At 42.6% G+C, this 27,583-nt stretch overlaps 1 protein-coding gene across 4 annotated transcripts in view; it reads right to left on the bottom strand.

Moving 5' to 3' along the window:
• Dscam4 (Down syndrome cell adhesion molecule 4) overlaps positions 1-27,288 on the bottom strand; it is a 46,281-nt gene extending 18,993 nt beyond the window's left edge. For 2 of the 4 annotated variants that reach the window (XM_089259975.1, XM_089259974.1), the window contains exons 1-11: positions 26,491-27,287; positions 19,066-19,202; positions 18,786-18,907; positions 18,655-18,713; positions 11,753-11,829; positions 11,412-11,601; positions 7,754-7,919; positions 914-1,004; positions 719-806; positions 498-646; positions 296-419 (exon numbers count right to left, since the gene is read on the bottom strand). In XM_089259975.1, the coding sequence (XP_089116101.1) occupies positions 296-419; positions 498-646; positions 719-806; positions 914-1,004; positions 7,754-7,919; positions 11,412-11,601; positions 11,753-11,829; positions 18,655-18,713; positions 18,786-18,907; positions 19,066-19,202; positions 26,491-26,542 (1,255 nt within the window). In that variant the 5' untranslated portion in view covers positions 26,543-27,287. Of the gene's footprint in view, positions 1-295; positions 420-497; positions 647-718; positions 807-913; positions 1,005-7,753; positions 7,920-11,411; positions 11,602-11,752; positions 11,830-18,654; positions 18,714-18,785; positions 18,908-19,065; positions 19,203-26,490 lie in introns of all 4 variants that reach the window. The other 2 variants (XM_030387301.2, XM_030387302.2) reach the window with 2 other exon arrangements.
• Between the last annotated feature and the right edge of the window lie 295 nt (positions 27,289-27,583).

Here is a 27,583-nt window from a genome sequence, read left to right as displayed (position 1 = left end):
TGTTGCTTTTCATTGTTGTTGCTATTGTTGTTGCAAAGTGCCAGCAATTTGCTAAATTAGAAATTAATGAAATGCAATTATGACAAACATTTATTTGTGCGGTTTTTGCGGTCATCAAGCGACGGAAATTTCGCTTTTGATTTGCTGTGTGACTGTGTGAGTGTGTATGTGAGTGTGTGTGTGTGTGAGCGTGTGTGTGTGCCCATTAATGGTCATCAGAGCATTAATTTATGACACACCGAAATTGGAGCTATGGTTAAATAGACAATGATATTACTAATACGCCCCGGCTTACCGCCCAATTGGAGCTCAGCTGTCGATTGGATTTGCTCCCACTCGTTGGAGACGAAGCACTGATACATGCCCGGATCGTCCTTTTGCACCTTCTTAATGATCAGACGCGCTGGGTCCGTTAATATCTGCAGAGATGCGATATATGTATGTATGTATAGTGGAAGAGGCAGATGGTTATGGCTGGGCTGTGCTGCGGCACTCACCTCGACGCGATTGTCGCGCAATATTGGCTTGCCATCGTGCAGCCAGTTGACATCGTGCACCGGATGGCCAGAGACAATGCATTGGAATTGTGCATCCTTGTCGACGTCCACGGTCTGCACCTGCGGCTGCAGGTGTGCGGTCAAGGGAGCTATGATATATACATACATATATAGGGTATAGGCTGATACACACACACACACACACACACGCAGCTACATACCTGTCACAGTGAGAGACACCTGGATGGTCTCCTCGCCAGCTGTGTTATTGACCCAGCACAGATATTTGCCGCTGTCCTCGAGACGCGCCTGCAATGGCAATGCCATAAATCAATGGCAATCACAATATTTGCTTTTCATTTACAACCAAAGAGGGAGGGAGAAAGAGAGAGTAGGGGAGAGGGAGCTGGACATACCTTGGTTATTTTGAGCAGACCCGCGGATACAATCGTGATGCGTTCGCTCAACTGCAGCGGCAGCAGCTGTTCGTTCTCCTCCTTGAACCAGCTGAAAAGCGAGAGAGGTAGATAGTGAGAGAGAGAGAGAGAGAGAGAGAGAGAGAGAGGGAGAGCGGGAGAGCATTAAGCTAACGAGCCAAACAAAAGCTTAACAATTACAGCTCTTTCTTTATTTGATTAAACTTAAATATTCGTTCATTGTGCGTTGTTTCTGCTGTCTTCATCAGGGTTAATATGTCGATTGCATTAACAATAAACGACTTCTGTATGCCACTGCGACCCCCATGATTGCCGCTTGTTGAGCGCAAAAAAAAAAAATAAAATGAAAATGCAGCTCGAAAATGCGTTCAATAATGTTCAATTGCATTGCAAAATGATTACCGCACTTCAATGTGCAAGAGGGGGAGGGATTAAAGGGGAGAGGGTAAGTTTGGAGAAGGCAGTGGTAGAGGCAGAGATGGAGGTAGAGGCGATGGTAGGGGCTGAGAGTCAGAGATAGAGATGGAAGTAAAGGCAACGGTAGAGGCAGAGAGTAGTGCGATAGGGGCATGCAGGAGTTGCAGTCTGAGTGGATTGTGGGGCTTGAGAGATAGAGGCAGTATAGGAGTCAGATAGGGCGATAGAGAAAGCTGCATATGGCAGCTATATTTTTATTTGGAATGCCAGCTTTTATTAGCTAAGCTAATTATATTTCCTCTCTTTGACTTAATTTCAAATTTCTCTCAAACATTTCATGCCCAAAATTGTTTTCAGTTGTTTATTGCGCAATTGTAAAAAAATGTTATTAAATATTCGCTAATTAGCTCCATCGACTGCTTTTCTACAACTTTTGTGCACCTGTACCACCTGACAAGGTAAGTCGAAAAGGAAAACAAAGTTTGCTGAAGTGTCTCGAAAGGTTTTCTGAGAAGTTAAAGTTGCATTTTCTCAGCTTGAAAACATTTTAAAAGAGAAATGAAAATAATAAAAATTTGTTAAAAAGCCAACTTGCATGCTGAGATTTCGCTGAAAGTTTTCCGACCTCCCTTGGTCAGCGCACTAGATCATGCCAGCCTCTGATACGAATACTTTTATTCCAATAATTATACAGAAATTCTATGATCCACATTCCACATCTAGCAATGCTGCGCTTGGCAAGAGCCAATATATCCATTTATATTTATATGTATGTATTTATATATGAATAGCTTTAATTTCCTTTTTACACAGCATTGATATTGATCTTCATTTGCATGTTTTCATTTACAGATTTACGCATCTGCAATTGCTGCAGCTGCGAGGGAAGTCCCAGGGCCTTGCCGCGTTTCGCAATTAAAGAGCATTTCCTCTTCGTTGCACGTGGCTGTGGCAGCATCAATTCGAATTCATATTTTTGCAATTTATTTATGTGAGTATAAAAATACGCATTCACGAAAGTGAAATGAGTATATTGGTTTTGAGCAACTGTCTTTTCTTACGAGCTTAATGCTCGCTTAAATGAATATAGATTTATTATTAACAATATTTATTTTTATTTTATATTTTTCAGGAGAGTTTTCTTTCGCTTTAAGCTAAAAGCAGAGTAAATTCAAGCTTCACTATTCATCATGCGTCGTCAGAGGTAAGTGTTATCTATACCAAGTCGTACATTATATTCTAAAATATCTCTTATGTTTTCAGATTAAAGCGCCTCCTCAGCTAAGTGTGTGGGACAACAGCATCCTCGATGGGATAGTATTAAATATTAACTTAAGATAGTATTAAGTCGCCCTAGCATCATATAATTTAAGAGATATGTATACACATGTGTATAAATAAATGTAAATGATTAACATAATAAATGATTAATATAATATATAAATAAATGTAGATTTAGATCAGCAAAAACTGTTTTAATTTGAAAATCAATAAAGAATTTTAATCTAAAAATATACAAACTGTTTTTTTTATTTAAAAGGGTTTCCTTACTGGGAATTAATATTCAAAAATCAACGGCTAAAAAATGTGCCCCAAATAAAAATTATTGTTGCATAAATTAGGGAGACTCTTACTGTGGCGGCTGGCATCAAAATTTGAGCGGTTAATTTAAAAAGCAACAGGCAAACAGAAATGAGTAGCAGAATGAGGAGCTAAAATGTTATTTAACATAATAATGTTAAATAACATTTTAGCTCCTCATTCTGCTACTCATTTCTGTTTGCCTGTTGCTTTTGAATAACCCGCTCAAATTTTGATCCCAACCGCCGCAGTAAAACTCTCCCTAATTTATGCAACAATAATTTTTATTTGGGGCACATTTTTTAGCCGTTGATTTTTGAATATTAATTATTATACTCTGTTAAATAACAGCATGGTAATCCTGCACTGTTAAGGTTCTGTTAAGGAACATTTTGCACCCTACTTGTCGTTTCTGTGCGCCTGGTACTTCAGCAAAATAGCTGTAGAAATTCTGGAAGTACCAGGCGAACAGAAATGAGTAGAAGGGTGCAAAATGCTAGTTAACAGTGTACTACTGCTCGCTCACTGTTGTATAACATAATCAACACTCTCAAAGAGCAGGGCGTTACAGTGCACTTTTAACTTTGAATTTGATCGTTTGAGAGAAGTAGGGAGCCTACTTCTGATTTCTGTTCGCCTGTTACTAAACCAAAATTTTCGTTAAATTTTAGCTCTCAGCGGCAGCAACAGCTGATCGTTGTAGAGATAAAAGAAAAAGGCGTGGCTGATAGGCAAAACATGCACATTTTTTGGGCGTGGCAAAGCGGGAAAAATTGCATTTTCTACAATGAGCTGGAGGCTCTAGACTTGGCGAATAAATTGCTGAGAGCATTCAATGTATGTATGCCAATGGGAGCGTGACAAGTCATTTGCCGACTTATCACGCCCCCAATTGGGCGCTGAATGAGTATTCTGCAGTCGGTGACGCCCGGCTGCCACGTTGTTGCTTGTTTATATTTCATTTTAATATCAATTGCGAGAATCAACAGTGCAACGCGCGTGCCATAATCTGCTTGATGTTGCAAGGACGCATGCCACATGACTCGTGCTGCCTGCTGCCCGCTGCCCGATTCCTGCCCCCGTTGCAGCCATGCAAATGCTGTTGCATTTTTAATCAAATTATTGATTTTAATTTGGCTTTAATTGCACTCGAGTGCGCAGCGCATCTTGTGGCATGTTGCAAGTGGCGGCGCGGCACGTTGCCGGCTGCATATGCCTGCCTCCTGCTCGCTTAATTAAAAATCATGGCTCAAGTACGTCAGCAGAGGCGAGAAATCATCGCAATATAAAATCATATTCTGCATTTCTATGTGGCAATAGTTGAGGACGCGAACCGCAACGGCAGCTTGCCACATGCCAAATGTTTTAACATTTATGAGCAGCGTCAAGCACCGGGACACCCAGGATACGGATGTTGCAGCAAAACAACAGCAGCAGCAGCATCAGCAACAGCAACAACAGCAACAGCAACCGCAGAGCACAAAACAAAAGTCGACGCTGTTGTCGCCTCGTTGGCTGCCAAAATGGTTGTTGTTGCCGCTTGATGTTGTTGTCGTCTTGGTCTTGGTCGTTGCTCCGCGGGGCGACATCAAATAACAAACAAAGCAAGCAACCGCAAAGGCATCCCTTGACATGCCGAAGACGTGATACACTTTGAGTTGAAAGCATTCGAAGTATTCAAGTTTCACTTTTCACTCTCTAAAAGCCAAAGGAGTAAGAGTAGATATATATAGGAATATAATGTCAATAGAGCTATAGATCTCGTTAGATACTGCAGGCAGAGCTATTGAAATGGATCTAGGTCTGAGTCATCATTAAATTTCCACTTAAAGCTGAGAGATCTCAGCTCGCTTAACTTTTCCTTCCGCTTTAGTTGTTGTTTCTTAGAAGAAACTGTTCCTGACTGTATCTCTAGGCTGTTTTGTGTCTCTAGGCTGCGCACTCTACCAAGACTAGCTGACATAATGCACAGCAGAGGGTATTCTATTGGGTCTGTGTCAGGAGCGCCTACAGGGACATACTCCTGTGCTCATTCTTCACTTGAGAAGTATACTGAACTATACACATACTGCCTCTGAACAGTATACTGACTCATATTCTCTATGATAAGGCGTGCTCATCTCCTGATATGTACTCTTCCTGACACTCTCAGTTTATCTGCAGCAAGTCACAGACATCAGCGTTGCTGATGGGAATGAAAAGAAACATGTTTCATCGGGTTAGTGAATACGCTCTGAAATATCTGTATATGAAGAGCTGAAGGAATAGCCTAAAATCATTTGTAGGGAGTTTCCTATACCATATGAATATGTACATATTAATATACAATAGTAAATATACAGCATATTCATATAGTTAAGGTCTTTGACTGCGTTACCAATCAATCCAAAGGAGCGGCCTTTGTAGTTGAGTGAATTGTCAATATGATCTCAGCTCCTGTCAAGTTCTCCATTCATGTCATTTATAGTCAGTAGTAAGAGTATATATACATAGATGTATATGTACATATATATATATCTTTCTTCTATGCCCGCCAAGTCGAATGTCAGAGTCCAACTACCCATAGCTGGGCTATGCAGCAGTTCCGGAGTGCAACAGCAGCAGCAGAGGCAGAGAGAGCAGCAGCAGCAGTGGCAGCAGCAGGAGAAGAGGGAGCAGCGGCAGCAGCAGCAGAGGCAAAGGGAGCAGCAGCAGCAGCAGCAGCAGCAACAGAGGCAGCAGCAGCAGGGGCAGCAGCAGAGGCAGTAGCAGAGGCAGCAGTGGTAGTGGCAGCAGCAGCAGCAACAGAGGCAGCAGCAGCAGCAGCAGCAGAGGCAGCAGCAGCAGGGGCAGCAGCAGCAGCAGCGCATAGCGTAGCGTTGCTTGTCGCCATGCTTTATTCATGCAGCTGCACGAAGGACAAGCGCAGCTACAATGACCCATTATCCTGCTACATTGCATCCTTGCGGCCAGCCGTAAAAAGCAATGCATGTTTTAGCAGGCAGCAGCACGCTGCCACGACGCTGACGCTGACGAGCATGATGAGCCAAGTGGTCGAGTGGCAAGTGCTGTCCTGTCCTTTCCTGCTCTGCGCTTGTGTGTGTCCTGTGTGTATCCTGTGTGCGGCTCGGCGATTACCTTTGACGAGCGCTGCTCTTCAGCTTGAGCGGCGGCCGTTCAGCAAGCAATTTGCCATTTCGGCCCATAAACGCGGCTCATTTGATTGATTTGCGCTTGACACGAGAATAAAAGCGAGCACACATCAAATGTTGAAAAACTTTGAATTGGCCCCAGGGAAATCTACATAACGCGACAGTCCAGGAGTCGAGGAGTCCTGGAGTCAAGGAGTCTAGGAGTCCAGGAGTCTCCTGTCGTCTTGGAAGATAAACGAGCGCTGCTTGAGCCGTGTTTTTGTGCCAAGACATTCAAGTGCCCCAATAAACAATATTTGATGCATAGTGTCAAAAGTCAAGCGAGACAGGTGCCAGCAGCTGAGGCTGGCAGCAGGCAGGAGCAGGTGAATGGAGCTGGCAGCAGACTTGAACCGTTTTATAAGCAACTACATTTTCAATAAAGAGATTGCCAGACGAAGAATATGTATATTTGTGTTTGAGCTAGCGCTGTGAGGGCTGACAATAGGTGAGATTAAATATAAGCTTATTTAAAATAATATAACCTAATCAAATATTTATTTATTTATAAGAGACTAAGACTAAGGCCTTCGGCTTAGAGCTAATAGAATATAAATAAATATATATAAGCGTATTTAATATAAAATTAATATAAAATGTAATAAAAATAATATTGTATTTATTTAGTGTAATCAATAAAAATATAATATTTATGCAAATTGAGAGTTTCAACTATATAAATCATATCATCATCATATCTATCATTTTGTGTAAATGGAAAGGGAGTTTTTAAGCTATTCAGTTGAGCTCCTATAACTCGATTTCATTTACAGAATAGATTGAACTTTATTTGAAATTAAATATATACATATATACAGCTGCGAAAAATAAAAAAGCAGCACTTACTTATGCAAAGTCTAAGAAGTTCTTCTATATTTATTTATCAATATATTGATCTACTTATTTTTTTTATAAAAGGAGAAAACAATGAATTATTCCAACAAATAAAAATTTGCAAAAAAATATCTAAAGATTTTATATATTTAAAAAAATTCTCAGAAAGTCGAAAATATGCAATTGGTGCCATTTCAATTATGGCAGCAGTATATATACACATACATGTATATAAAACATATATACATATATCTAAAACATGACTTACTCTTTACCTACGCTGAATATGGAAAACATAAATATTCCACATGTAAATATATATCGCTTTAGTATCTTCCCATATCTAAATTCATCTATCTGGGCTCACTTTTATTAGCACATTTCTTTTATAGGCCCCACCAAGACATATTGAAAGCTATCTACATCATTTTTTTCTTTTGTATGAAAATGCAAAGCCCTTAACAATTTCCAAACTACATTTTACAGTCCATATGCAATATATACGAAGCATTTCCCAAGCCTAGCAATCTGTGACATGACATGTCAATAAATATCTGCTGCTTGTCTTAACTATCTATAACATTGCACACACACACACACACACACACACACACACACATACATACACACCGGCATTTCGTGTGAGCTTTCAAATTTGCTCAACATTTTTACAACTCAATTTTTTATTGTTTCGTCACATTTTTTTTATCGAGCTAAATATTTCACATTGTCATAAAATGCGCGAACCGCGAGCTGCGCTGCCCCCAGCAGTCTACCAAAAAAGGGCTGTGTGCGTGTGTGTGTGGGCTGTACTCACCGATAGGTCGGCACTGGATGTCCTTGAGCAATGCAGGGCAACGTTGTTTGGCCATTAAGGACGACATGCCGCATCGAATGCTTCTCGACGTTAATGCGCGGCTGTACCATGCCCTTGGGCTCGGTTACGATAATGCGGCCGGGATATGTTGAAATTTGTATTTCACCTGCAAAGAGCAACAAGAAAGCGACAGGTGAGAGCCTAAGCACACGAAACAATTTACACAACTGGCAGCTGCTTGGGAAATTGATGGACGCACATATAAATACACGTGTGTATGTGTGTGCGTGTGTGTGTGCGTGTGTGTATCAAATGTGTGTTTTTAATTAATTAAAAGTAAATGAAAGCAATCAAGTTGATGGCCTGCGCCACAGGAGGTCAGCTGCAAGGCCGGAAGCTGCGCGTCGACAGCAGCAGGAAACACCTCAACTGCTTTATTATGCATGCGCATTATAATACCCTCTCCCTGGGGGCTACGCTGCCAGAGAGGCGTTCGCTGCGGCGACTCTTGCCTACCATTTTTCTCATATAGATGAGAAACTGTTATAGAGTTTAAAGAGATTTAAAAGAGGAGCTTCACCTATACATCTTATACTTTTCATATCGCTTACGATATATATCCTTTGCTTACTCTCACTATAATACCCTCTCTCTGGAGACTACCCTTACCTATATATATAGATGACAACATATAGATGACAACAGCTTATAGAGTTTAAAGAGATTTAAAAGAGGAGCTCTACCTGTACATCTTATCCTTTTCATATCATTTGCCAGCATACGATATATATCCTCTGCTCACGCTCAACATGCCTGAGTATTTGGCATTGAACTCTTCTGCTATGCATTTATATTGGCTTTATTTTATGTTGACTTGTTGTTGTTTTTTATTTATTTTCCTTTTATAGCCCACGCTCTTTGACCTTCGCGGCCTTCAATGGCTGCTGCTCTATATCATGTTGTCCCATTCGTTTCCATTTGTGTGCCAAGTCCAAAATGACATCTAATCCAGCAGCTCGTTCAGTGGGCCATTTGGCCAAGCGAAATGTGTTTCGAATGGTCTAGCTCTCTATCTATCTCTCTTTATACTTATATCTATGGCTATTGTGCTCTCTCTCTCTCTCTCTAGTTCTCTCCCACTCGATGTACAACTTGGCAATTTAATTTATAATTTCGCTCGAACATCATCATCATCATCATCAGGTATAACCCTTCGGCTCTTCATCCGCTCTCACCCGCCCGTTCGTCCGCTCCTCTTCCTCTTCCTCTTCAGCTCCATTGCTCCATTGTGCATTAGCAGTTGTATTATTGTTAGCCGCCATTGTTGTGCCCGTTATTGTGCAAAATAAATGGATTTTTGGTTTAAATTGTAATTATGCGCTGCCAGCGCACAGACAGACACGCCCACCGCCCACCGCCCTTCGCGCACAGCCCGCAGTCCACGCCTAGGCCAAACAAAAACTGTTGCCTACTTTTGTGCGCGCCAGGTAAAGCCAGCGCTTCAACTGAGCGCATCGCATGTTTGTGCATGTGTGTGTGTGTGCATGTGTGTGTGTGTGCTTGTTAAATGAATTAGTTATGACCAACTATGCTGGCCAACAGCCAGCAGCCAGAACTGTTTCATGTTACACTTTTAATGAGTGCACTCTAAGCAGTTTTTAATGTCCGACAGCCAACATGTGTGTGTGTGTGTGTGTGTCGATGTGTGCGTATATGTGTGTTCTGCACTTATATGAGCATTGTTTAGCCTTGATTGTGCGAAATGCACTAGTAATTAATATGCGCTGGCTTATACACACCCACACACACACACACACACACACACACGCACACACTAAAGTGCGGCTGCGGCTTTAGCGGTTTTCCAATCAAAACTTAAAGCCAATTTGAGCTGCTGTATAGCGGATTCTAAATTAATTACATACATTTTTAATTAGAGTGCTTAAGAAATCTTAAGAACACATAAAGAGAAAGAGAGAGAGAGAGAGAGAGAGGGAGAGTTTAAGCTTAGTTGCGGAAAAAAGGAAACCAAAACTCAACTTGTGGAAACTTTTTGCAAAGGCGAATACAAAAGGAAGGCAAAGTCAGAGAGAGAGAGAGAGAGGCAGAGAGAGAGAGAGAGTGGGAGAGAGTGAGGAGCGAACGGACGTCGATTGGCTTGGGCTCTGCGTATTGTCGGGCATAAACTTTTATCGTATTGATTGATGATGTGTAATACGCGCACAAAGGCTAATAGAAATTCAGCTTAAGCGCATTTTCACACACAATAAACTTCAAATAAGCAGCAGCACCAGATATTTGCCAGACAACACAGTCAGAAAGGGATCTACATGGGTTCAATTGACTATAGCAATACTCTCTCTCCCTCTGTCTCCCTCTCTCTCTACCTCTCCCTCTCCCATCTTTGCCCTTTGCTTGCGATTGAATGTCACACGTCATAAATTATGCACGACTAAACTGAAATTGACTTGGACAACGGCTATAAAATACAAAACTTCAGATTTACACACATACACACACGCACACATACATAAATAATAACAAATTGCTTTTGCTTGATAATAAACTTTGCTTAGAGCGATTCGAATGCTCTGTTCACAAAGGTATTTCATAAATATTTAATCAATTCGCTTTGCACTGGGGATGCGCGCATAGCAAATATATAACTGTGATTATATATGGATTAACTAAAAGGATGTTCTTGGAAATAACATGTGAAATGGCTCCAGAGAGAGGCAGGATACCCCAGCATACCTTAACAAATACATCTGATATAAGCAGAGATATGCACATAGCAGATGTACATACTCGAGATAAGAAGCTCAGCTATTACTCAGCTCAACGTGAGGAAGGAATTGCTGGCAATAGTTGCTCTTATCTCTTTCAGTCTCTTTGTCCTGTCGAAATACTTGTTCTCTCATCAGAATCTATACGAATTGCTGCAGTACAACTAAAGAGAGCGAAGAAGGTTTTCTAGAGATGAAGCAGCATATTCATAGGAAAACAAAGCCTGGCTGGGAGCTCAAAGAACTAAGAGCAGAAGCCACAAATTTCCATGTTCTCTGTTACAAAACTCCATTCACTAGATAAATGTTGCTGGATATTATTGTATACTATCAAAAGATATACATATATACCTGTCATACTAAATATAACATGTAGCATTAAATATGCCCCACTATGCACTGTTAGTTTATGCTAATGCTGCCCAAACAAAGCCTTGACTGCTAGCAGAACAAAGACAGTTTTAGTTTGTTAACCAACACTGGAGCTAATACCTGTTATCTGAACAGAGCAGAACACAAAGGGAGCGAATATAAACAAATACAAAGTGGAAATGTCCCTGGTCTCGAGCCAACTTTCACTCAGTTATGCATAAGGCAAGCCTTCTGGCCTTCGTGTAAACGAAAACTTGATTTTGGCAAATCCCAAAAAGTATTCGACTTTAAATTTAATACCCTGCGCCAGCCGTAAGCCGGGTATAAGTTTCACAGGCCAGGCCCCGAGCTGCTAATTAATTCAACTTAATTATGTGCCAACAGAACTTGCCAACAGCAGGCAGAGACAGAGTGAGAGAGAGGGGGAGAGGGGAGGAGTGTGTGGGCAGTGAAGCATTGCTGACTGGACGATTAAGCTGCAAAATGTGATTATCACGTACCTGTCAGTCTATTTACAGTGCGGCATGTGTAGCTTTTGTACGCATCATTGGGCCCCGCATTATTTATGTACAATTCGCCGTTGGACAGGACCGTGTACTTGCCGCCGATGTCCGTGTTTGGATACAGATGCATGCCGGTGTCCTGCACCCAGGCGGTGACTAGCACAAATTCCGACATGTAGCTGGGCACCTGCACACCAGAACGAGAGAGAGCGAGAGAGAGAGAGAGAGAGAGAGTGGGTAAGTAAACTTGTTCAAGTTAAGCAAATTTGATCAGCTCGAGTTGAATTTAATTTGCGTGCTTAATGCATTTTGTGGCCTTGCGCTTACGGCTCGCTCACCTGGCATTTCAGCACCGCCGTGTTGCCCGTCATCACGTACTCGTCGTGCACCTGCACCGTATACTTCTGGTTGACAACTGTAAAGAAAGCAACAGTGCAAATGTTGTGGAATATTTCTTTGGCTCTTCAAATGTCTGCATAAATAAATTGCGCATACGCCGCGTGCTCGCAGCATAAATCAAGCTAACAATTATGTTTCGGTTTTTATTAGCCAGGCCAACATTGTTTTAATTTTGATGGCCAACAGGCTTAGCCCCGTCGCCACGTACATTAAAAAAAGGTTCCCCCACCCTCTCCCCCCCGCCTTGACTGTGAAAATATGTCGCACATTAAACAGGCGACGACAACCACATCGAGACCTTTGTCAACCCACACACACACACACACACACATATAGTCACACACTCACACCACATGTCCAGCAGATTGTGACACTTGGCAAAAGTGTGACCGTTTGTCAGCACTTGGACCCCCAAACCCGCGCTCAGCTGCTCTCCAAAATTGGTTTCGCCAAATTTCGGCCAAAGTTTTTCCTTTTTTTTTTCGTGTACCTTCTGTCAGGCCACAGAGCAAAATTAAGAGTGACAAGGATTCTAAAAACAAAGCCGAGCCACTGCACAGTGGTGCAACAATTAATGAGATTCGGATGGGCCTAATTATGATGCGACTAAAAATGAAAAATAATAAATAAAATAAAATAAATTTATGAGATTTTTAAACATTTTCTGGAGTCAATACAGTCGAGTTTTGATAATATGCTAATTAAAAAAATACGTAATAAAAAAAAAGTCCTATACCCTTGACAAAGTTTCATTGTCGATAATTCTCGATAGTTTGAACTTCTATGAAATCGAAAAAAATGGCCACCTTGACGCTTCGATTCATCGGAACTCCACTGTATAAGTATTGATCTAAGCTAATGTTAAAACCTTACTGTATGATCATTTAAGAGCAGGAACAGCGATTAAGGGAGTATACATATATACATAAATATATACAGCTCATATGAAGCCAGGTTTAAAGCATAAAATCAAAGTCCGGCTTTAAATCGATATCAAGAGTTATCAAAAAAAAATAAAAATAAATAAACTAGTACAGTCTTCGAATGCTAAACGTATTTATTAATTTATTTTTATATTTTTCGTTTCATTTATATTATTTAAGTAATTTTAATTTACTTATTTCAAGATACAATTAGATATATTTCTCATGTCTTATAGCTGCAGAATCCATAAACAAACAGAGAGTCTCTTGCATTTGTGGTTTATACGAGGGGACTAAGAGACTTTCCTCTACCCAGATGAACTCAAGTGGTTCTCCTGATCAATATATATGCATATATGCATTATGGACTGTTCCACCCTTAACCTAGTTCTACCTCCTATAAGCCATATACTTTATTCAGTTTATAGAACTTTAAGCACTTGAATTCCTTCATTTATCAGAGCTCAAAGCCGCTTTTCGCTTGCATTCCACTGTGCACAGCTGCTGACACATGTTAACCACGAACTGCCACACCGCCAGCGTGATCCCCCGCTCCCCTCCGCCCCCCTCCTCCCACACACCTCATCGCACTGGCGTTGGCATTTTGTAAATTAATTAAGATGGACAAAGGCAATTTTGTGCACGCGTCACTTGAAAAGTGTGGAAAGTGGAAAATGCGATTCGCGCCTCAAATGCGAATAAGCAGCTTAAAGCAGAGCCTAAAAACTAACTGTATATAATCAAGTGTGTGTGTGTGTATAAGCTCTCTGTGTGTGTGTGTGTGTGTGTGTAAACTCTTTTTAAATGGCGCTCACGATTCGTTTGTTTTTTTTCTGTTTGCTTAACTTGAATATGCTAAAATTGGATAAAGTTTAATGTGAAAAGTTACTATTATTATTTTGGCAGTTGATTTTACTTGACTTCTACTTGCTTTCATTCTATTTTTATGCTTTTATGTTTCGCTTTGTTTTCCATTCCATGGGCATGAAAAGCTGCAAAAACTTTGTGACAACATTCCATTATAATTTCTCTGACCAGCGCGACGACGACGACGGCAGCAGCGGCAGCGGCAGCGACTGCGGCAGCGACAGCGACTGCGGCTGTTTGCAGTTGAGTTTATGCAACAATTTTTGTATTTCTATCGGGGGTCTAGGGCTTAGCGTACAAAGGGGGTATATTGGCTTTAGATACCTCATAAGAAATGGGAGCCTCAATTTCGATAAAAGCGTCTTTATTCGGTTTGCAATTGGTTTCCAATTAGAACGTAGTTTATACTAATTAGATTCAATTGTCTAGCTCAGCATGTCATCATTAGATCAATTGAGTTCTCTAGTTAAAGCAGAAGTTATCCATATGCTGTCTAATTGGAATTTAACAGGCTCCAATTGGACCGATTAATTTTACTCAATATGTTTCCATCCCATAATCAGAGTTCGTTTCTCAATGAAGTCTTTCATAATGTCCTATAGTGAAAGCTGCAAGTTTTACCTTATCCAATTAGACATTGCATTCCAATTAGAATTTACATAAATGATTTAATTGGAGAACTGAAAACATATTCAGTTCAATCTAAGCTTGCTCTTGCATCACGAACGAGCATTGGTCAGTCGGCTAAGCCCACTCGAACGCTTTGAACTTTCTTCCCTTCAGATCTTCATTATTTGTATTGCTGTTTAGGAGCACAGAGACTGGCCAGGGGTCAGGGGTCAGGGGCCAGGCATTGCGCTTGAGTTGTTGCAGCTTGAGTTTTCATTTTTTTCCCCCCTTTGTTCAGATATATTTTTGTTTTTCTGCTGCATAGTTTTGGTAATTTAAGCAAAAGGCAAAGTTTTGTAAAAAATTTTGTAGCTCTCAAGCTGCAGTCGCAGGAGGAGGCATGAGGGATGCGGGGCGTGGCATGTGACAACATTGTGTGGCAACGGGAACAAGGACATGAGCAGGATAGAGCTGGCTGGGAATACTGAGCTAAGTTTATAGATGCCAGACAAAGTAAATGCAGAGGAAGAGGTGGAGAGACAGGGGGAGAGAGGGGGAGAGAGGCAGAGTGAGAGGGAGAGTGCAGGCTGCTAGGCGGAAATTCATTTCCGTTTTGTTTTGTACACTCACTCTCTTAGCTTCTCTCTCCCTTTCTCCCTCCCTCTCCCCCTCTCTCTCTCTCTGTGTGTGGCAAACTTTTTGTTGCACATATTTATGTTTATGATGTGCGCCGGCGGAAAGATGCTTTCGCTTGGCCGCTGCCAGTCTTTGGCTCTGATTTGCCGAGCGAACTATTAAATTGTCGTCTGCCTGCTGCAGAGGGCGTGGGCGTGGCAAGGGCATGCTCAGCGATGTGCATTCAACTAATTACGAACAAATTACGCAGGTTGCATGCAACAAGGGCAGGTGGCAGGGGGCGGGGATAGGTGGCGCCCCGGGCAACTTTGAGGCTCAATCAAAAAACTTTGATAACTCGAAGACAGAGAGACAATGTAAGCAGTGTGTGAGTCTCTCTCTCCCTCTCCCTCTCTCTCCCCCTCTCTGTTATTGAAATGCAAAAGTGCAAGCCAAGTCGCAACTTTGTGGGCCAACATCATTCATCAGAGTCTCTGGCGACGTCGTGTCCTTGCCCTGTGGCTTTTGGCGGAATCAAAAGTTTTGCTCGCTAGTGCCAGCATTTGTCAAGCAGCCCTCGCTGCGTGGTTTTTGCTCGCCCTGCTCGACTAATTACACGCACTTAAGTCAACCAGCTCGAAGGCCACGCACGCCGCGAACTAAGCGCTGGCAATTAAATAACACAACTGCTCGACCACGAGACAAACGACGAGGACGACGACGATGGGGCGCCGATAGACAAAAAGTCAACTGCACACATTAGCTGGCAAATTAGTGGAGTTCCCCTCGCAGCGGGACGGCGACTGCGGCTGAAGCCCCTGGGCAACTTTTGCAAATTAGGCAAAACGTTTTACGCCAAATCTACGCGCTGTCAAATTGCTCAAGCGTAAAGCGTTGCGGGCTACTCGGCTAGAAAAAACGCAGGAGCGCACAGCAAGAAAAACAACATTTTTACACACACACAGGTACACAGATACACACACACACACACAGAGACAAGAAGCAAACAAAGCGACCGCAAATAAAACAAAGTTGCGGCAGACAAGGTTGCAAAGGCGCGACTGATAGATACCCTGCAATAATGCTTGAACTGCACTCAAGTTGATGTCTGATCCCAAATCTTAGAAAAACTCAAGTGTATTTAATAAGACACAAAAACAAAAGACTAAAGGGTAATATATTGATTTTAAATTATGACTATGATTATTAATCAATGCTTAAATACTCTATAAGTAGATTCAGAAATCAATAGTTACTACCATACGCCTTAAAGGCTTATCGAATATGGAATTATTGAAAGCAAAAAGAGGTTTTGTAAGCTTAATCGTTGTAGTCTTTGCTAACAGCGGATTAAATAAGAATGTTTAAATAATGTCGATAAATATAGATTATAGTTTGTGCTATGACTATCATATATACAACTTGGCTATCGATAACAACAATTCACTGCAACATTTAAGAGCTACTACTCTGCTTTTAAATAATGTCGATACATATAGATTATAGCTTGTATGGTCACTTTTATATATACAATTTGGTTATCGATTACATCGATTCACTGCAACATTTAAGAGCTCTACTCTACTTTTCAATAATACCGATAAATATCGATTATAGCTTAAGCTGTCACTATCATACATATATACAAATTGATTATCGATAACATCAATTCACTGTATCATTTAAGAGAGCTTCTCTACTTAGAAATAATGTCGATAAATATCGATTGTCACATGCACTGTTACTATCATATACACAAACTGGTTATCGATAACAACAACTGCCTATTACATTTAAAAGTTCTACTGCATTACACTCAATTCTTCGCCCTCTGCTATTTCCACGGGGTATATTAGGCGCGCTACATGGCGTATACGCAACGTTGTGCTGACTTGCTGAAAAATGAGCGGCGAACGTTGAAACTTTGCATGTAACAAGAGCAGCGTATCTAAAAACACAAACACACATGTATATATATAAATATATATATGTATATGTATATACATATATATAAATGATTGTGTGTGTGTGTGTGGGGAACCCTCGCATATCTAAGATCTTTGCGGTGGCGACTTTTCTATTTGTTTTTTGCTTTCAACTGTTTTCTCTTCCACCTCTCTGCCCCTCTCCCCCCCTCTCTCTCTCTCTCTGTATGTGTGCGTGTGTGTGCGCCTGTTAATTAAACGGAGCAGCCGCCGCAGCAGCCCCAAAAGTCAAGAGTCACGAGCTTTCCCTTTGAGAGTTTTATCTACGCAACTGGGCATTTTATATGGCATTCATAGGTTTTATGGCCAGTGCTAATTGTTGTTTTTGTCTGCGCCAGCATTCACTGTGGCCGCCCGAAGCCCGGGAGCAGCTCGAGCAGTTGGGGGCCAAATGAGCCAGAAAATCTATGCGACAAGCGATGCCAATCAAAGTGATTGGCTTCGGCTGGGACAACGGCGACTCCACGGCTGGACTGCCTCGTTAATGCACTTTAATAGAGCCCTCGCCAAGTGCCTAATGAATGACAAAGTTTCGCAGCTACTTGAAGCTGGACAAAAATTAAAAGAAACTAACAAAAATAGAGTAGTTGGACAAACTTTCTTCTTTTGACGGGTGTGAGGGGGGGTAAAGAGTTGCGGAAGTTGCGAGTTGAAAAGTTTTTGTATTCATAGAGCCAAAAAATTGTGCTTCGAGCTGCGCCAAATTCAATCTTTATGGGGACTCTTAATGTTTGAGTAAATTAAGAGGCACTTCTCTGCGAATCTCAGTAATTAGAGAAGAGTGGGAAGGAAGGAGGGGAGAAAAAACGAGATAAGGAAATGAAGGAGGATTGAGAATATGAGAAGAAACTTAGGAGAAGCTGAGATGTTGAGGAGAAGGAGCATGTGAATGAGAAGAAAAAGAAAAAAGAAAGTCTAGGATAGAGAACAGAAAGAGAATGACAAGTGGAAAAAGGAGATGAAAGAGAAGTGGAAGAAGAAGTAGAAAAAGCTGTAGAAAAAGCAGTCAAAGAAGATGTAGAATAAATAAGGGATAGAAGAAGATGCAGAAGAGGAAACACTATGAATATAGAAGTAAAAAGAAAATCCACAAGAGAAAGACGAAACAAACGGAAAAGAAAAATTTAATGAGATAGAAAGTTAAAAAAAGGGAAGGAAAAGGCAAAGGCGAACCAGAGGAAAGAGAATAAAGGAAAAGATAAAAATATGTAAGGCAAGATTTGAAAAGCTAGATGAGGAGCGAAAGAATCAAGCAAAGTCAGGACTCATATAAGCAATCTAATCAAATATTAGAAATATTCAGACTTTATATTCCTTTAACAAATTAATGACTTCTTTTTCGCAATGCGAGCGAAACGTGTTCAGGGAGTAGCTAAAGCACATTTGCCCCGCTCTCTGCCCCAACCCAGTTGCCCAGCAATGAAACTCGCAGCGTGGTTAGGGCAACCAGCCGAAAGAGTCAGCGCCAGAGTCAGAGCAGGAGCCAGAGCCCGAGCCACAGTCAGAGCCAGAGTCAATTCTCGCGCTTGGGCGCCAAATTAGCGCCGAGCTTAGGGCGGTTTATTGGTGGCGCTGGCTGTAATCCGGCAGAGCTCACCCGCTCTCGCCCTGCCTTCTCATCGCCAACCCGCTAACATTTTTGGCAGCAGTAATTAAAACTTGCGTTAGGCGCTGCGTTACCAAAACTTTGCAATTAAAGCGAAAGTTTTTCCGCTCGCCTTTTTCGAGCTTTTCATTCGAGGCGCGCCGGGCTGAGTTGGCGCAAATCAACTGCCGCAGCGGCAATAGAATTATACGTAAATTAATTAAAAAATTTGTTAAATACACTCGCGAGCCACTTACCGCCGCGCACGTGCACCTCCCGGCTGAGCACGGTGCCGACCAGATTCCGTAGTTTGCATCTGAAGAGAGAGAGATGGTGACAAATCAGATATCAAGTATACGCAGTGTGCTGCACGCGGGCTCAGACTCACCTGTAGACGGTGGCGTGCACCTCGTGTCGATACTTTTCGGCCGTGAACGGATAGAACATCATGCTGCCATTGGACAGCTGAAAGACCATGTCCTGCTGCGGCGGTATCGGCGTCCATTCCACCTGCGACAAGGGGGCGTATTAGTTATGTTCTCCTACATTCACGCTCTGCTCTGTGCGGGCAGTCAATTAACTTGGAAATGAGCGCCAGACTAAGAGTGGCATGCATAATTAAGCAGGCGACATGCCACGCCCATTTCATACAGTCAACACATACATACCTCTGGTGGGGGACTGCCATGGCCGGAGCACTCTATCAGGCCGCCCGAATTGTTGGAGAACTCAACGCGATGCGGCGGCTCGTGCAGAAATATCGGTCCCTGCAGATCCAAGCCGTGCACAGTAAAGCTGCTCTCACCTGCAAAGAGAGAGGGAGAGAGAGAGAGAGTGAGATGGAGCTAAATGTATTTAGTTTGGCAGCCGCGAGCGTGTAATGCACGAGCGGCCAAAGTTAATTTCAATTTCATTTAAGCCGCAAACTTTTCTGGCCAGAATTAAGTGGCAGTGACGCAAGCGTTGAGGGCTGACTGAGGGCCAGCCCCTGCGGCTTGGCCCAAATTTTAATGAGCCTCGCCCGAGGCCCGCAACAAAGGCACGCACAAAGCGAAAAGACAATTGCTTTTTACCTGTGGCCAGCTGCTATATACAGGTGTGCCAGCATCTCGGCCAACTTGCGTCTTCCCTAATTGCTCCGCCGCCGGCCAAAGCATTGCATAATTTTGTTGCGGCTGTGTTTTAAAGGCGCTTTCGATGCGGCTTTTATGCCATATTTATTATTCACTTGGCAGTCGAGGGGATGCTTCTGTGTGTGTGTGTGTCTGTGTGTGTGTGGGCGTGTGTCAAGCTATATTTGCATTGCGGCTCCCGGACAACTTGAGGCGTTGCCTCGGCAGTGCAGTGACCCGTTTTTATGCCGCACAGCAACTCGTGTAGATAACACATAAAAATTTTGTTTTTTTCAGCTTTTCTTTTGCACATTTTTTATGCCCAGCAACTGCATGAATAATTTAATTATATTTAAAAAACTAAAAAAATGAGAGAGAGAGAGAGGGAGAGAGTTTGTGCTGCGACATTTATGAGCTGGTAAAATAATTTCGCTCGAATTTAGCCATTTTTTCTGTGAGCAAGCGAGAGTCTGAATGGAGTGAGAAAAGTTTGCTTTAAGTTGTGGAGTTTCTATAGCAACGGCAGCATTAATTAGGTAAGATTGGAAATAGATTTGCTCAGAAATAAATATAAAATTCACTGGAATAGCAATAATGAGGCGAAATATAGAGGACTCTCAACATCAAACAGAAATAATTGAGGGCTTTACTATACTGTCTAATCACCAAAATAGATAAGCAACAATTAGGCAAACTCTGTGCGAGCTAAAAATACAAATTGAGTCATAAGGGAAGTTGGAATTTCCAGCGAATTCGCTGAGAAATGGCAATTGAGAGCGCCCCTTGGAAGTGGAGCATTTTTGACAGCAGCCGCAAAGTATGCAGCACTAAATTTGTAAGCAATTTTCAGCCGCAGCAATAAAATGAAAAATTGTTTTGTCAAAAGAGCCATTGGCCAAGAGATAACGCTAGAGCATTGGAGAGTGCACCACACGCACACACACACACACACACACACACACAGAGAGAGACAGAGACAAGCAGACTTTAGTTGAGTTGCCCCCAAAAGCCCAAGCCGAAAGTGTTGCAAACTTTGTGCCACTTTCGTTGCCTCTCTCTGTGCCTGTGTGTGTGTGTGTGTGTGTGTGTGTGTGTGTGTAGCTGTCAACTGCAATGCCCAAAGGAAATGCGGCGAGCAAGGCAAAAATTGTTAGCGAAAAGTATAAAGTGTTTGCCACAAGTTGATGCCACAGCGGGCCAGCACATTAAATTTACAGTTTTAGTTTCTTAAGTCACTTACGATAGAGTTTTTCTCTTCAGCTAACGGCGCTATCGCTGCCTCTGCCGCTGCTGTTGCAACCAGAGATTTTGCAGTCTAATGAAAATGAAATTTGTCAGCTTGGGCGAGGCACTGTCGAGTTCAGCTGTCGGCTAATTGAAGTCGAGCAAAACAAACGCCAGTTGAAATGCGAGCCAGAGCCAGGTTATTTATGTGGTCAACAAAGGGCGTGCTGCCAACAAAGCCAGCGCGCGGATGCGATCAAAATGTGACATCAAAACGTGCCCCATATAACTTCTCTATGTGTGTGAGTGTGTGTGTGTGTGAGTGTGTGGCTGATGATGATGGTAATGTAGCTGACTATCTATGGCTTTGTGGCACGTCTGTCTTTGTATCTATCTCTCCCTCTCTCTCTCTCTCTCACTCTCTGTGTGTGTGGCGTGTGGCACTGACAATGCGGCATAAACGCAACACAATGACCGTCTGATAAACTCGATAAGGTTTTGCTTGTGTCTGTCGTCCCCTCGCTCGCCCCCTTGCTCGTGTTGCATGTTGCGCGCGCCTTTGTTGCTGCCACTTTGCACATAATTGAATACACGCCGCACCATTTGTCAGCGTTGTCAATCAAAATGGCCAAAGGACTTTGAGGAGCACCAGCAGCAGCAGCAGCAGTAGCAGCTGCCACGCCCACAACTCAACTAAAATCAATTATATGAGAGGGATACACAGAGAGAGAGAGCGAGTGAATGAGATGCTATAAAAGTGCGAGCCATGCCAGCGGCAGGCAGCGCTCATCATTATCACGGTTCATTAAAAGCTGCTGGACGGAAATGACTGGCAGCTAAAGAAAAGCAAGAAGCAGCAGCAGCAGGAGCGGCAGGAGCGGCAGCTATGTAACGACAGACATCACTGCCAGACGAAATGCAAATGAGCAGCAGCAGCAGCAGCAGCAGCAAATCGCAACCTGCCTCACTTCAGCTCAGCTGCCTTCCAGCAGGAGCAGCAGCAGCAGGAGTGGGAGCAGCCCCATTTGCAAGATGCCCATTTAGATTTCTATTCAGGAATGCAGCCATTCCAAATGGCAGCGCTGCCTGAAAGAAAGTCGTTTCGTAATTAAGAAGAAAATCCCGGCAAAGTGAAAGCAAATGAAAGAAAAGAAAAGCGAGCGAGCGAGCGAGCGAATGGAGCCATGTTTGGGGGTGTCAAATATGAAATACTCAAGCAGGGGCTATAGATGTGGCCATGCGAGGAGTGGCAGGAGTTGGAGAGGATATTCAAGCCAGAGCTAAGTATTTACTTGAGCTGAGTAAACAGATTTTTAAAGCTGAGAAACTAGCTAAATGAAGACTTGATTAAAAAAAAAAAAAGCTTGAAATATAATTTAAATAAAATATATATAACTTAAAATACATTTGATATAAAATATATATTATAAAATGTATTATAAAATAAAATTGCATTAAAATATATAACTTAAAATAAAACTGCATCCATTCTCCACAGTGCTGCCAACTCTTATCAAATTAGAGCTCTTAAGTTCCTAAGTTCCATATTCTAGTATGTGATCCATATACTACTATTCATACTACTTCTCCTTCTAAATGCTGTGCCTCCTTCTGAGTTAAGTAGAGAAAGAAGCAGCAATAGTCTTGAATAGCGGAATAGTCCTTGCATATCATCATACAGAGCTCATTTCAAGAGTAGATACAATATTCACTTCTCCTGCCCATGCTCATCAAATTCGATGAACACTTCACAATGAAGATGCCTAGAGTCCATTCAGCTTTGCTGCATTTCACGATCAACTCGAGTTCCTTCTAGCTATAGACATTTACTTTCTGTACTACATCCTCCTGCACCCCCTGCACATTATAACTGCTGCCTGAATAAATTGGACTTTTCTTTCGCTTAGCATAATGCGCGCTGTAAGCGTATTTTAACGAGCCAGCGGGCACATCTTTAATTTCCAAGCAAAAGTCAGGAAAAACTGTAAATAATGAGAAGCGCTGGGGCTTCAAAGCTCAACTAAATCAAAAACGCCCAACCAGCACAGCCACAGCAGCCACCCTTAGCCTTAGCCAGCAGCCCCTAAATCTTAAAGAAGGCAGAGAGCAGAGAGCAATAAAAACCAGCGACAAGTTCGCAGCGTCAAAGTTTTTCCGAGCAGCATTTAAATGAAAACGCAATTTCCAGAGTCGAAAAAGTAAAAGAAGAGCAAGAAGAAGAAGAAGCAGCAGCTGGAGCAGGAGCAGCAGCTGGAGCAGGAGCAGGTTAAAGCTGATTTGCATAAGGCTTTTGTCTGCTGTCAAGGGGCCCAATAGGAAAAGGCAGTGTTGTCAATGGAGCGGGACTGAGGCGGGGCGGGGCGGAGCAATGGGGAAATGGCTTGACAAATATAAACAGCATTCGAGGCGCAGCGTTGCCATTTGATTGAGGCACTGGCCCCAGCTCTTCACATTTAAAGCAGCCAACTGGCTGGCTAAGCAGCCAAAGCTATAGCTGTAGCTGTAGCTAGGGCCACAGGAGTCAGCTGCCTCGTCCTCGCCACGCCCACTCGGTTCAAGTGCACGCATTTTTCTGCTTAAAAGCCTCGACTAATGCGAGGCGTCTGCTTCACTCGAGCGTTCCACTGCCTAAAGCCCTCCGCCCTCCGCCCGCCAGCCCCATGTCTCTGTCTCGACGCAACAGAGCGTAACGGTATTTGTATATACCTCTAGGCGTGTGTGAGTGTGTGTGTGTATGTCCATGTGTGTGTGTGTGTTAGCAAAGTGTATTTGCTTAGGTCATATCACGCACAGCGCTGGCAGCTCCTTGACTTTATTCAGCTGTTGCCGCTTCGACGCAAACACAGCCGCAGAAAGCAACTGAAAAGCTGAACGACTAGCAGTTACCCTGTACAAAAGTTGACATGTATCCTTGCCTTTGCTTTTGCTTGCACTCTCTCTCTCTCTCTCTCTCTCTCTCTCTCTCTCTCAGTGCAGCATGCCCTATTGCTGTCGCCTGTTTTTTACAGGGTATACGCCGCCTGCCTATTGTTGCGATTGAACGCAAACATTTTAATGCTACAGCTGAATTTTCGTTATTGACTAAGCGCGGCTGTTGTTGCTGCTGCTGTACATGTTGCTGTTGTGCTGTTGCCAGTTGTTGTTGTTGTTGTTGCGGCTGCTGCTTTGCACAGCAAAGTATGCAATTAAATTGCAGCTGCTAAAAGTGAAAAGCATTTCAATTAATGTTGCAGACATTGCTGCTACAGCAGTTGTTGCTGTTGCTGTTGCAACTGCAGTTGTTGCTGTTGCTGTTGCCTCACTAATGAGCGCCAACTTTAAAAGTCACAACGGCAACTGCAGACAAAGGCGCACGTCACGTTGAGTTCTGTGCCATAAAACTGAATTATTGAAAAGCACACGTTTCACTTTTGTTGCTGTTGTTGTTGTTGCAGCTCAAAGAAACGAAGTCAACAGCAGTAGCAGCAGCAACAGCAGCAACAGCAACTGCAGCAGCAACAACAATGGTTAAACTTTGTATGCCTCGCGGCAACTCGAGGCGGCAGCATCATTTACAAGCCAACTTTCTGCCGCTGGCGTGCACCAACACTTCAGGGCACAAAGCAACAACAGCAACAACTGCAGCAACAGCAGCAGCAGCAACAGCAACAACTGGGCTCAAATGTTAATTGCAGTTTTTAAGCAGACGCTAGACATAATTAGAGCTGCTCATTGTCTAATGTATCAGGGCATTTAGCAACCGAATATGCAACACGCCCAAGCAGCAGCAGCAGCAGCAGCAACACACACACACACAGCAGCAACACCAAGTTCAACAACACGCCCTCGAAATGTGAATGACCTCGAATGTCACACTGCAACACACACACAAGCTGAGGGCCAGTCGGTGGGCGTGGCATTTCGTCAGCAGCTCTACGGGCGGCGGCCAAGATTATGCAGCCTGGCCTGACGGACGGACGGACGGACGGGCCTGAGCTGCCTTTGCTATTTGATGAAACAAAAAGCGAACAGCAATGGCAAAGCCAAGTAAACAGGCAGCAGGAGCAGCAGCAGCAGCAGCAGCGGCTAGAGCGCCTTTTGTGGCATTGTCCAAGCCAGCGACAGCATGCAGCGCATAATCAGCAACAAGCAGCAGCAGCAGCAGCAGCAGCATGAAGAAAAGCCTAGATTGTCACAGTCAGAGACCAGCAACAGCAGCCAAAGTATAGGAAATAAAGCGCCTGTGGCTGCCAGGCAAAGGAACTGGGAGCTGGCAGCTGTGGCAGGGGCAGGGGCAGGGATGGGAGGGGGACACACGCTGTCGTTGATCTTTTGCTGATAACTTTGGCTTTTTGAGTTGAGCGCAGAGCAAAAAGCAAGAAAACACGCAAAAACATAAAACCTGAAACAAAATGCCAACCAGGATAGCGAGAAGGGGAGTGGGAGGGAGTGAGAGGGGGAGAGCTCGCATGCCACACGCCTGGCTTGTTAGCCAAAGTGGACAAAGTGGCTGTGGAAATGTTGCAGGCGACAGCGCACAAAAGACAAGCCAAAGAAGCGACAGCAGCAGAAACAGCAAACAGCAACAACAACAGCAACAACAGCAACAAGAGCAACAACAGCAACCACAGCAACAACAGCAACAGCAGCAACAACATGTTGCAACTGGCTACGCAGCTTAATTATTTTTAGCCCAGCGCCCGCCACAAAAAAGCGTTGCATACTGCAAGGCGCCAGTCTGAGCTCAAGGATCAGTCAAACGGAAATTGAAAGGACGACAGGAGAGAGAGCGAGAGAGAGAGAGAGAGTGTGAGAGACAGACAAACAGATACCCTATATATTACAGACAGATATATAAATAAGTATATTTTGAACACTTCGGTTTTCTAATAAGGTAATCATACATATAAATCAAATAAAATATGCCAAAATATATTTAAGTAAATTTAGCTGGATTCTCCTCCTCTCATATAGAGTCTCTTTTACTGAGTGCTTAAATGTCAGTTGCAAAACATATTAATTTGATAGTCGCTCGCATATAAATGAACTATATATTCATAAATTTTGCTAGTATATTTAATCCTACACTTTGCACAAAAATACAACAACAAATAGTTTGGCAAATATTACATGAAGAATGCATTTTGCATAGCCCTATATGCCCTAATCATGTGTTGCATAATAAAAAATATAAATATATAAATTTATATAAATATATATGGCCATACGAGGTGCATTTCAAAAGTATTTATTTATATATTTATTCATGAATATCTAACTAGACATTTTAAATGCTCTAGCAATGTTTAGCTGTCGTACTTTTGATATTTTTTAGTTTTGGTATTTTTTATTATCTTTAGCTTTATGTCCTATGTGCGTAATTTAGGCATTTTTCAGTTTTGGGATTTTTATGATCCTTAGTTTCTTTCACCTTTGACGGCGTAGTTTTGGTATTTTTTAATTTTGGTGTTTTTTATGATCTTTAGCTGCTGCTTTCATTCGATATTTATCGAAAATATAATTTGAAATTATATTTCCTACCGAATTTGCTATATTTTTTGAACATACCTCGTATGTACATATATACAAATATGAATGTACGTATATACAAAAATAATATATGTATGTATGTTTTTTTCATTATGCATATATATTTTCATGGAATTGTAGAATTGACAGCAATTGTTGCCAACAATAGAGAGAGAGAGAGAGAGGGAGAGTGGGGGGCCGATTGAATGATGTCTGTGGAGCTTTGGGACTGTGGCAATTGGTACTCACCTCGTATGATGTACAGGATCAGGACAGCCTTAAAAAGGCTGTGTAAATCCATTTTTTATGAGCACTAATGCTTTCCATTACATTTTTTATGTGTGAATTTTAAACGCCGAATTTCGCTGATGTTTTTTGTTGCTTTTTTACTTTTTGTTATTCAGTTCGTTTTATTTTTGTTTTCCGTTTGGCGATGTTTGCGTCGTTTTGCTTTTGCCGCTTGTTTGTTTGTTTATTTAATTTCTCTCTGTTTTGTTTGGCGCACACATGAACAGATTTGCGCTGTGATTGAAGCGTTTTAATGGCTCCGCGTCTGATATCGTCCTTTTTGCCTGCTTCCCGTTTCCCTTTCCCTTTCCCTTTCCCGTTCCCGTTGCCGTTGCCGTTGCCGTTCCTGTTTCGCCTCTTTCTCTGTTTATTTACGTTTTACGCTCTGCGAAATTCATTAAAATCTTTAATGCCAGTGTTAGAAAATTCATTATTTATTTATGTGCTCGAAACAGCGCTCAGTGCGCTGAACTTTGAACCCATCTCGCGTTTTCTTTCGCCCCATGCAAATTCATTTTAAAGCTGCGCTGGATTTTTCTCATTTTCCTCTTGTCGTTTTTCTTTTCTTTTGCCACGCTTGTGATTTCACTTGACGACAGTCAGTCAACTGTCAGCGCAGCTATTAATCATGTCACACACACACGCACACGCACACACACACATGCAGTGGGTTCTGCAGATAGAGCGAACTGCTTCCTCAGTGTATATAAACCAAAGTTAATAGACGTGCTGCAGTCGTAGTAGGTGAAGTAAAAACATTTCTGACCTGGCATCTACCCAGCCCATTGCTCGAGGAAGCGTAGCGCCAGCTCCGAGTGCTGAGCATTCCCTTTTTATAGGTTAGAATCTGATTGCCAGTTCACTTTGACAATTGTAAGTCGTATGGAGAACCGCATAGACTTATAGAATAGTCGTAAAAGAGACAAGAGTTTGAGATCCGAGAGATCAAGGCAGCAGGAGCAGACCACGTCCATGACAGCCTGGGACTGAAGACTACATGGATACTATCAGAACTGGTAAAGGAACTCTGGAATAAATGGACACAACGTGCGAA

The sequence above is a fragment of the Drosophila navojoa genome, chromosome 4 (assembly GCF_054131105.1).
Source record: "Drosophila navojoa isolate 15081-1374.11 chromosome 4, UAZ_NAV_1.0, whole genome shotgun sequence".
In the NCBI taxonomy this organism is placed as follows: Eukaryota; Metazoa; Arthropoda; class Insecta; order Diptera; family Drosophilidae; genus Drosophila; species Drosophila navojoa.
This window is presented reverse-complemented; position numbering and strand designations above follow the sequence as displayed.